The sequence below is a fragment of the Anomaloglossus baeobatrachus genome, chromosome 8, assembly GCF_048569485.1.
Source record: "Anomaloglossus baeobatrachus isolate aAnoBae1 chromosome 8, aAnoBae1.hap1, whole genome shotgun sequence".
In the NCBI taxonomy this organism is placed as follows: domain Eukaryota; kingdom Metazoa; phylum Chordata; class Amphibia; order Anura; family Aromobatidae; genus Anomaloglossus; species Anomaloglossus baeobatrachus.
The window spans coordinates 263,231,277-263,242,878 of NC_134360.1; the positions used below are offsets into that span (position 1 = coordinate 263,231,277).

At 46.1% G+C, this 11,602-nt stretch overlaps 1 protein-coding gene across 1 annotated transcript in view; it reads right to left on the reverse strand.

The window, feature by feature from the left end:
- The window catches only part of LOC142250104 (ras-specific guanine nucleotide-releasing factor RalGPS2-like), a 155,362-nt gene that overhangs the window by 16,929 nt on the left and 126,831 nt on the right, over positions 1-11,602 (reverse strand). Inside the window, exons 11-13 of the mRNA XM_075322168.1 lie at positions 10,766-10,846; positions 2,349-2,454; positions 570-662 (exon numbers count right to left, since the gene is read on the reverse strand). Of these exons, the coding sequence (XP_075178283.1) occupies positions 570-662; positions 2,349-2,454; positions 10,766-10,846 (280 nt within the window). The remainder of the gene's footprint in view (positions 1-569; positions 663-2,348; positions 2,455-10,765; positions 10,847-11,602) is intronic.

The window sequence follows — 11,602 nt, forward strand, 5'->3', positions numbered from 1 at the left end:
CCAGAACGAGGCTCTTATAGACTTGCATGGATTTGTGACTTCCAATGCACTCCATGAAATACTGCAGCGATCTGGCAGGTCAAACTGATTGAGACCATCAAGAGCGGTGGGGACAGAAGGTGAAAACAGTGGTGGGCAAGTATGAGAGTATGGCCTAACCGATTAGAAAATTGGAAAAAATGCTGGATTGATGCTTTAACCTAGATTTGCTCTGAACTGCCGGCGTGTGCAGCCAGGATCTGCTCCGTGCTGTGACTGCTTCCCTTTAACAGCTTGGGATAGGAGACGGGATCATCCGGTGCAGTCTCACACATGCTACAACACCCTCGGTGCCACTAAAGCATCAGCTACAACGCAGTCATTAGAAATCGAGATCTAGGGACGTGTGAGCAAGAGAAGGCAGAAAGTACCATCTGACATAACAGTACCACGCGCCATTACGATTCACTGCGGTGCTAGAAAGAGGCCACCGTCAGTGAAACGAAGGCGGTGTATCAGTGCTGCCCCTCGCTACTTGCCCTGTGAGAGCGATGACCCCCTGTCATTTCCCAGATTAACCATTTACTCACATGTTTCCTCTCTGTGGCTTTCAGGGATTTAGCTGTATAATAAATGAGCTGCGTGCCGCACAGAACTGCCCAGTATTTGGTCCAGGACGCAACCTGCAGAGAACACGTTACAAGTTAGAACCAATATTCACATTTCTCCGGAACAAAGTAGAACACCTGATCTCAAGCCTCATAGGAGTAATATGCCGACATCGCCCTACGGACGCAGGACTTTACACCTTCTCCCCCATGGAGCTGAAGTTTTACTTTTTAGATATGCCTCAGGTTGTGTGCCGCAGGCTCCGGAGCAGCCCCGCTTCACCCAGTCTCCCAGGTTGTGTGCCGCAGGCTCCGGAGCAGCCCCGCTCCACCCAGTCTCCCAGGTTGTGTGCCGCAGGCTCCGGAGCAGCCCCGCTCCACCCAGTCTCCCAGGTTGTGTGCCGCAGGCTCCGGAGCAGCCCCGCTCCACCCAGTCTCCCAGGTTGTGTGCCGCAGGCTCCGGAGCAGCCCCGCTCCACCCAGTCTCCCAGGTTGTGTGCCGCAGGCTCCGGAGCAGCCCCGCTCCACCCAGTCTCCCAGGTTGTGTGCCGCAGGCTCCGGAGCAGCCCCGCTCCACCCAGTCTCCCAGGTTGTGTGCCGCAGGCTCCGGAGCAGCCCCGCTCCACCCAGTCTCCCAGGTTGTGTTCCGCAGGCTCCGGAGCAGCCCCGCTCCACCCAGTCTCCCAGGTTGTGTGCCGCAGAGTCCGGAGCAGCCCCGCTCCACCCAGTCTCCCAGGTTGTGTGCCGCAGGCTACGGAGCAGCCCCGCTCCACCCAGTCTCCCAGGTTGTGTGCCGCAGGCTCCGGAGCAGCCCCGCTCCACCCAGTCTCCCAGGTTGTGTGCCGCAGGCTCCGGAGCAGCCCCGCGCTCCACCCAGTCTCCCAGGTTGTGTGCCGCAGGCTCCGGAGCAGCCCCGCTCCACCCAGTCTCCCAGGTTGTGTGCCGCAGGCTCCGGAGCAGCCCCGCTCCACCCAGTCTCCCAGGTTGTGTGCCGCAGGCTCCGGAGCAGCCCCGCTCCACCCAGTCTCCCAGGTTGTGTGCCGCAGGCTCCGGAGCAGCCCCGCTCCACCCAGTCTCCCAGGTTGTGTGCCGCAGACTCCGGAGCAGCGCCCACTCCACCCAGTCTAACACTGCCGATAAAACTAGTGATTTAGCCAAATATAAAAATTTTAACCAATGAAAAAAAGTTGCAAAGAAAAAAAAAAAAAGTGGATGCCAAAAAAATGAAAAAAGGCAATCTAAAGCTCCATCAACAGAAACAGGTAAAATTATTGGATTTGGAAAACGGCAACAAAAACCATTTTTTTTTTAATACACAAACTTCAGATTTGCTTTTAAGCCCCTAAAGCAACAAAAACTGTACAAGTTTGGTATCACGCAGAGCCCTTAAAATATCGCCAAGGTGACTTTTACCGCACAATGAAAACCAGAAAAACAAACCCCCAAAACCAATGGTGGCATTCCATCATTTTCCCTCCGCAGTCCCAATTACTGGTGAATTGTAAAATGAATGATGAGGTTCAAAACTACAACACGAATATTCTGCTTCTTCTAAGACTCTCTCATTATGGGAAACAATCACAGTGACACTTTGCCTTGGTAGAATGTCATCTGCCATCTTGCAGTCTGGCTCTAGGTGGCGCCGTGCTGCAGTGTTACTACATGTAATGGTGGGGAGCGTACACGTCACTGCCCGCCGGCCCATAATGTCCCTCTATATCAAGAGTGATCTGGCCATTATGTCCACTCGGGGGCGCTTACTGTTGGCTTTTTGCCTTCTTTTAGTAGCGTCTTCCTTCGTAGCACCCCCTGTATGGTCACCGCTCCAGGATACAAATGCACCGCTAGTTCCGCTGAGTCTGCAGAGCTGTAAGGAAAAAACACAATTACCACTGAAGGCGGCTCTGGTCCTATTAATTGTCGTCTCCGGATTTCTGCTTCAAGGACACGATCGCCATTGTAGAAAAAAGCAGAAGCCGGTGGAAAGGACACTTGCTAGATCAGGCACTCGCATGGGACAGACATCAGACGGGCAGCGGATCCGATGTGTGTCACACGCGCTTTTCACTGCACAACACGCGGGAACACAAACCCCATCATAGCGGGATCAGACGCCTGGCCGCAGGTCACGTGACATCAGTGGCATATTATATCTCAGCCTCTAACCGGATCTTAATGATCGATCCAACGTCAGAAACTATTAAATACGGTTTACTACTAAAAAGATCCTGCCAGTTGTATATGGCGGTAGGTTATACTGCTATAATAATGGTGCATCACTAATTGTATGGAGGTGATCAGAACCGATATCAGGTGACCAGCCGTCATTCTCGCCTTTATATGGTGGGTTGTAGAGGTAAATTACTAACAAGAAAAAATAAAATTACCTGGACATTAAGATCAAAATTATCCTCTTCTGTCAAAGTATTAAAATACAAAAAGAAAACTTTCTCTTTTTGTTTTCAGTCTCGCTGGCGCCACCTAGCCAGCTTCTTCCTCCACCTCCCATTGTGTCCACCGCTGGTCACATGACATCAGAGGGACGTCACCTGACCTGTGATTGGCTGCAGCCTTTACATTCTGAGTAGGAAGAAACCAGTTGGGGTGAAAGCTGCAGCCAATCAGTGGTTACATGACCACCCCCTCCAGACGGATTCTATCGGTGGAAACAATACGAGGTACAGAGGAGCGGCGCCAGTCTGTAGCGGAGTTATGGGGTGTTATTTTGAAGCTCAACCCCACCCGGGGCCCATAAAGCTTAACTTTTCGTAGAGACCCCCAGTGGTGGCAGAAACATGTCAATTATCAGTTTAATAAATCAAAGACAGAACTGATGGAAATAAAAAACAAAAATTCTGTAAAAGAAAATTCATTGTGACCACAGGGCATCTAAAATCCCATATAAATCCATGTGTGCGGTCAACACAAAGAGCATGACTGTTCCCCATGCAGTACGGTCATCTCTAGGAGGTGGTACTGCTCTGCCGCCCCACTACAGCCCCGCCGCCCCACTACAGCCCCGCCGCCCCACTACAGCCCCGCCGCCCCACTACAGCCCCGCCGCCACACTAGAGCCCCGCCGCCACACTACAGCCCCGCCGCCACACTACAGCCCCGCCGCCACACTACAGCCCCGCCGCCACACTACAGCCCCGCCGCCACACTACAGCCCCGCCGCCACACTACAGCCCCGCCGCCACACTACAGCCCCGCCGCCACACTACAGCCCCGCCGCCACACTACAGCCCCGCCGCCACACTACAGCCCCGCCGCCACACTACAGCCCCGCCGCCCCACTACAGCCCCGCCGCCCCACTACAGCCCCGCCGCCCCACTACAGCCCCGCCGCCACACTACAGCCCCAGCACTAATAACTTGACAGAAGAGGACAAGCCATGGACTCAGGGATGTTGGATGTTATGGGTGGAAATGGTCTTAAAGACGACCAACCACCAGGATTTTCCTATGAAAACTAAAGCCAGTGCTATACTGGCACTATCAGGCTGATTCTATACATACAGTGCTATACTGGTACTATAATGCTGATTCTATACATACAGTGCTATACTGGTACTATCAGGCTGATTCTATACATACAGTGCTATAGTGGCACTATCAGGCTGATTCTATATATACAGTGCTATACTGGCACTATCAGACTGATTCTATACATACAGTGCTATACTGGCGCTATCAGGCTGATTCTATACATACAGTGCTATACTGGAACTATCAGGCTGATTCTATACATACAGTGCTATACTGGCACTATCAGGCTGATTCTATACATACAGTGCTATACTGGCGCTATCAGGCTGATTCTATATATACAGTGCTATACTGGCACTATCAGGCTGATTCTATACACACAGTGCTATACTGGCCCTATCAGGCTGATTCTATATATACAGTGCTATACTGGCCCTATCAGGCTGATTTTATACATACAGTGCTATACTGGCACTATCAGGCTGATTCTATACATACAGTGCTATACTGGTGCTATCAGGCTGATTCTATACATACAGTGCTATACTGGCACTATCAGGCTGATTCTATACATACAGTGCTATACTGGGGCTATCAGGCTGATTCTGAACATACAGTGCTCTACTGGGGCTATCAGGCTGATTCTATACTTACAGTGCTCTACTGGCACTATCAGGCTGATTCTATATATACAGTGCTATACTGACGCTATCAGGCTGATTCTATACATACAGTGCTATACTGGCACTATCAGGCTGATTCTATATATATATACAGTGCTATACTGGCACTATCAGGCTGATTCTATATATACAGAGCTATACTGGCACTATCAGGCTGATTCTATACATACAGTGCTATACTGGCACTATCAGGCTGATTCTATACATACAGTGCTATACTGGGGCTATCAGGCTGATTCTATACATACAGTGCTATACTGGGGCTATCAGGCTGATTCTATGCATACAGTGCTATACTGGCACTATCAGGCTGATTCTATACATACAGTGCTATACTGGCACTATCAGACTGATTCTATGCATACAGTGCTATACTGACACTATCAGGCTGATTCTATACATACAGTGCTATACTGGCACTATCAGGCTGATTCTATACATACAGTGCTATACTGGCACTATCAGGCTGATTCTATACATACAGTGCTACACTGGCACTATCAGACTGATTCTATACATACAGTGCTCTACTGGCACTATCAGGCTGATTCTATATATACAGTGCTATGCTGGCACTATCAGGCTGATTCTATACATACAGTGCTATACTGAGGCTATCAGGCTGATTCTATACATACAGTGCTATACTGGCACTATCAGGCTGATTCTATACATACAGTGCTATACTGGCACTATCAGGCTGATTCTATACATACAATGCTATACTGGTGCTATCAGGCTGATTCTATACATACACTGCTATACTGGCACTATCAGGCTGATTCTATATATACAGTGCTATACTGGCACTATCAGACTGGTTCTATGCATACAGTGCTATACTGGCGCTATCAGGCTGATTCTATACATACAGTGCTATACAGTTAGGTCCAGAAATATTTGGACAGTGACACAATTTTGGCGAGTTGGGCTCTGCATGCCACCACATTGGATTTGAAATGAAACCTCTACAACAGAATTCAAGTGCAGATTGTAACGTTTAATTTGAAGGTTTGAACAAAAATATCTGATAGAAATTGTAGGAATTGTCACATTTCTTTACAAACACTCCACATTTTAGGAGGTCAAAAGTAATTGGACAAATAAACCAAACCCAAACAAAATATTTTTATTTTCAATATTTTGTTGCAAATCCTTTGGAGGCAATCACTGCCTTAAGTCTGGAACCCATGGACATCACCAAACGCTGGGTTTCCTCCTTCTTAATGCTTTGCCAGGCCTTTACAGCCGCAGCCTTCAGGTCTTGCTTGTTTGTGGGTCTTTCCGTCTTAAGTCTGGATTTGAGCATGTGAAATGCATGCTCAATTGGGTTAAGATCTGGTGATTGACTTGGCCATTGCAGAATGTTCCACTTTTTTGCACTCATGAACTCCTGGGTAGCTTTGGCTGTATGCTTGGGGTCATTGTCCATCTGTACTATGAAGCGCCGTCCGATCAACTTTGCGGCATTTGGCTGAATCTGGGCTGAAAGTATATCCCGGTACACTTCAGAATTCATCCGGCTACTCTTGTCTGCTGTTATGTCATCAATAAACACAAGTGACCCAGTGCCATTGAAAGCCATGCATGCCCATGCCATCACGTTGCCTCCACCATGTTTTACAGAGGGTGTGGTGTGCCTTGGATCATGTGCCATTCCCTTTCTTCTCCAGTCTTTTTTCTTCCCATCATTCTGGTACAGGTTGATCTTTGTCTCATCTGTCCATAGAATACTTTTCCAGAACTGAGCTGGCTTCATGAGGTGTTTTTCAGCAAATGTAACTCTGGCCTGTCTATTTTTGGAATTGATGAATGGTTTGCATCTAGATGTGAACCCTTTGTATTTACTTTCATGGAGTCTTCTCTTTACTGTTGACTTAGAGACAGATACACCTACTTCACTGAGAGTGTTCTGGACTTCAGTTGATGTTGTGAACGGGTTCTTCTTCACCAAAGAAAGTATGCGGCGATCATCCACCACTGTTGTCATCCGTGGACGCCCAGGCCTTTTTGAGTTCCCAAGCTCACCAGTCAATTCCTTTTTTCTCAAAATGTACCCGACTGTTGATTTTGCTACTCCAAGCATGTCTGCTATCTCTCTGATGGATTTTTTCTTTTTTTTCAGCCTCAGGATGTTCTGCTTCACCTCAATTGAGAGTTCCTTAGACCGCATGTTGTCTGGTCACAGCAACAGCTTCCAAATGCAAAACCACACACCTGTAATCAACCCCAGACCTTTTAACTACTTCATTGATTACAGGTTAACGAGGGAGACGCCTTCAGAGTTAATTGCAGCCCTTAGAGTCCCTTGTCCAATTACTTTTGGTCCCTTGAAAAAGAGGAGGCTATGCATTACAGAGCTATGATTCCTAAACCCTTTCTCCGATTTGGATGTGAAAACTCTCATATTGCAGCTGGGAGTGTGCACTTTCAGCCCATATTATATATATAATTGTATTTCTGAACATGTTTTTGTAAACAGCTAAAATAGCAAAACTTGTGTCACTGTCCAAATATTTCTGGACCTAACTGTACTGGAACTATCAGGCTGATTCTATACATACAGTGCTATACCGGCGCTATCAGGCGGATTCTATACATACAGTGCTATACTGGCACTATCAGGCTGATTCTATACATACAGTGCTATACTGATGCTATCATGTGGATTCTATAAATACAGCGCTATACTGGCACTATCAGGCTGATTCTATATATACAGTGCTATACTGGCACTATCAGGCTGATTCTATATATACAGTGCTATACTGGCGCTATCAGGCTGATTCTATACATACAGTGCTATACTGACACTATCAGGCTGATTCTATACACACAGTGCTATACTGGCACTATCAGGCTGATTCTCTATATACAGTGCTATACTGGCACTATCAGGCTGATTCTCTACATACAGTGCTATACTGGCACTATCAGGCTGATTCTATACATACAGTGCTATACTGGCGCTATCAGGCTGATTCTATACATACAGTGCTATACTAGCACTATCAGGCTGATTCTATACATACAGTGCTATACTGGCACTATCAGGCTGATTCTATACATACAGTGCTATACTGGCACTATCAGGCTGATTCTATACATACAGTGCTATACTGGGGCTATCAGGCTGATTCTATACACACAGTGCTATACTGGGGTTATCAGGCTGATTCTATACATACAGTGCTATACTGGCACTATCAGGCTGATTCTATACATACAGTGCTATACTGACACTATCAGCCTGATTCTATACATACAGTGCTATACTGGCACTATCAGGCTGATTCTATACATACAGTGCTATACTAGCACTATCAGGCTGATTCTATACATACAGTGCTATACTGGCACTATCAGGCTGATTCTATACATACAGTGCTATACTGGCACTATCAGGCTGATTCTATACATACAGTGTTATACTGGCACTATCAGGCTGATTCTATACATACAGTGCTATACTGGCACTATCAGGCTGATTCTATACATACAGTGCTATACTGGCACTATCAGGCTGATTCTATACATACAGTGCTATACTGGCACCATCAGGCTGATTCTATACATACAGTGCTATACTGGCACTATCAGGCTGATTCTATACATACAGTGCTATACTGGCACCATCAGGCTGATTCTATACATACAGTGCTATACCGGCACTATCAGGCTGATTCTATACATACAGTGCTATACTGGCTTTCTCAGGCTGATTCTATACACACAGTGCTATACTGGCACTATCAGGCTGATTCTACATATACAGTGCTATACTGGATTTCTCAGGCTGATTCTATACATACAGTGCTATACCGGCGCGATCATGTGGATTCTATACATACAGTGCTATACTGGCACTATCAGGCTGATTCTATATATACAGTGCTATACTGGCACTATCAGGCTGATTCTATATATACAGTGCTATACTGGCACTATCAGGCTGATTCTATACATACAGTGCTATACTGGCACTATCAGGCTGATTCTATACATACAGTGCTATACTGGCACTATCAGGCTGATTCTATATATACACAGTGCTATACTAGCACTATCGGGCTGATTCTATACATACAGTGCTATACTGGCACTATCAATCTGATTCTATACATACAGTGCTATACTGGCACCATCAGGCTGATTCTATACATACAGTGCTATACTGGCACTATCAGACTGGTTCTATGCATACAGTGTATACTGGGGCTATCAGGCTGATTCTATACATACAGTGCTATACTGGCACTATCAGACTGATTCTATGCATACAGTGCTATACTGGCACTATCAGACTGATTCTATACATACAGTGCTATACTGGCACTATCACGCTGAATCTATACATACAGTGCTATACTAGCACTATCAGGCTGATTCTATACATACAGTGCTATACTGGTGTTATCAGGCTGATTCTATACATACAGTGCTATACTGGCACTATCAGACTGATTCTATACATACAGTGCTATACTGGCGCTATCAGGCTGAGTCTATACATACAGTGCTATACTAGCACTATCAGACTGATTCTATGCATACAGTGCTATACTGGCACTATCAGGCTGATTCTATACATACAGTGCTATACCGGCGCTATCAGGCGGATTCTATACATACAGTGCTATACCGGCGCTATCAGGCGGATTCTATACATACAGTGCTATACTAGCATTATCAGGCTGATTCTATACATACAGTGCTATACTGGCTCTATCAGGCTGATTCTATGCATACAGTGCTATACTGGCACTATCAGGCTGATTCTATACATACAGTGCTATACTGATGCTATCATGTGGATTCTATACATACAGTGCTATACTGATGCTATCAGGCTGATTCTATACATACAGTGCTATACCGACGCTATCAGGCGGATTCTATACATACAGTGCTATACTGATGTTATCATGTGGATTCTATACATACAGTGATATACGGAATGCATAGAATCAGCCTGATAGTGCCAGTACAGCACTGTATGCATAGAATCAGCCTGATAGCGCCAGTATAGCACTGTATGTATAGAATCAGCTTGATAGCGCCAGTATAGCACTGTATGTATAGAATCAGCCTGATGGTGCCAGTATAGCACTGTATGTATAGAATCAGCCTGATAGTGCCAGTATAGCACTGTATGTATAGAATCAGCCTGATAGTGCCAGTATAGCACTGTATGTATAGAATCAGCCTGATGGTGCCAGTATAGCACTGTATGTATAGAATCAGCCTGATAGCACCAGTATAGCACTGTATGTATAGAATCAGCCTGATAGCGCCGGTATAGCACTGTATGTATAGAATCAGCCTGATAGCGCCAGTATAGCACTGTATGTATAGAATCAGCCTGATAGCGCTAGTATAGCACTGTACGTATAGAATCAGCCTGATAGCGCCGGTATAGCACTGTATGTATAGAATCAGCCTGATAGTGCCAGTATAGCACTGTATGTATAGAATCAGCCTGATAGTGCCAGTATAGCACTATATGTATAGACTCAGCCTGATAGCACCAGTATAGCACTGTATGTATAGAATCAGCCTGATAGTGCCAGTATAGCACTGTATGTATAGAATCAGCCTGATAGTGCCAGTATAGCACTGTATGTATAGAATCAGCCTGATAGTGCCAGTATAGCACTATATGTATAGACTCAGCCTGATAGCACCAGTATAGCACTGTATGTATAGAATCAGCCTGATAGCACCAGTATAGCACTGTATGTATAGAATCAGCCTGATAGCGCCAGTATAGCACTGTATGTATAGAATCAGCCTGATAGTGCCAGTATAGCACTGTATGTATAGACTCAGCCTGATAGCGCCGGTATAGCACTGGCTTTAGTATATATATAAAAATCCTGGTGGTTGGTGCGCTTTAAGGGATAAGGAAATGCACATTTTAGTTGATGTTACCGATGAACGCACAATGCTCTGCTAGTCACAGTCCTGGTTAATAAAGGTGGATATCGTGCACTGGATAAGACTTGCCTGGAACTGCGCAGCTGAACGCAGCTGCGAGTACGGGATGAAATCCTGAGTTTGCGCATAGCGAGCAGGGCATGCGATCTCCTACAAAGGAACGAGCACTGACATCTCAGAAACGGCTCCCTTGTAATCACTGACCAGACCGTACACTTACATTTCACACAGCCACATAAGGGACCCCCATTAATCACTAACATGGGGGTCCCGAGCCTCTCCTGTTCCACAATGACTGGAGCGACTGTCATGTATACTGCCACTCCAACGCATATGGGACTAGAGTCGATTCCAATCCTCCGCTATCATGTGCCCCCCACATCAAAACTCTCAAAGTGTTCTTATGACATATCAAACATTTGTACACTTCAAATCAGTCCAGAGACCATGAAGTGAAATATTTCCAACATATTAACAATAAATGTAAAATATTGGTAAAAAAAGGCAGACGGATGGAGTCATTGTTGAATAATAAGGGATTGGCCATTTCATCAGTCACTTACAGGGAAGTGGTCACGTCCAAAAACGTTATTCATCTGCAGATGTAGGGTACATTTGGAGATAAATAGGGTTAAAAATCATGTCTGGCTACCTTTTTTGGAGCAGCGGACTTGCACCGCTCATTTCGAGTCATCTGGGAACGGGGAGCAGCACACTCACAGTAAAGTGATCGGGACTGTATCCACTCCCTGCAATGATGACTGGGAGCAAGCGGCTGCAGGGAGAAGACAAGTTAATTTCCTCCCTGTAGCTGCTGCGTAAGTAAGGCAGGCACGCAAGATTTCAATGCTTTTTCCCGTCAGATTAGCCCTGGCTTTAGTTTTCATAGGAAAACCCTGGTGGTTG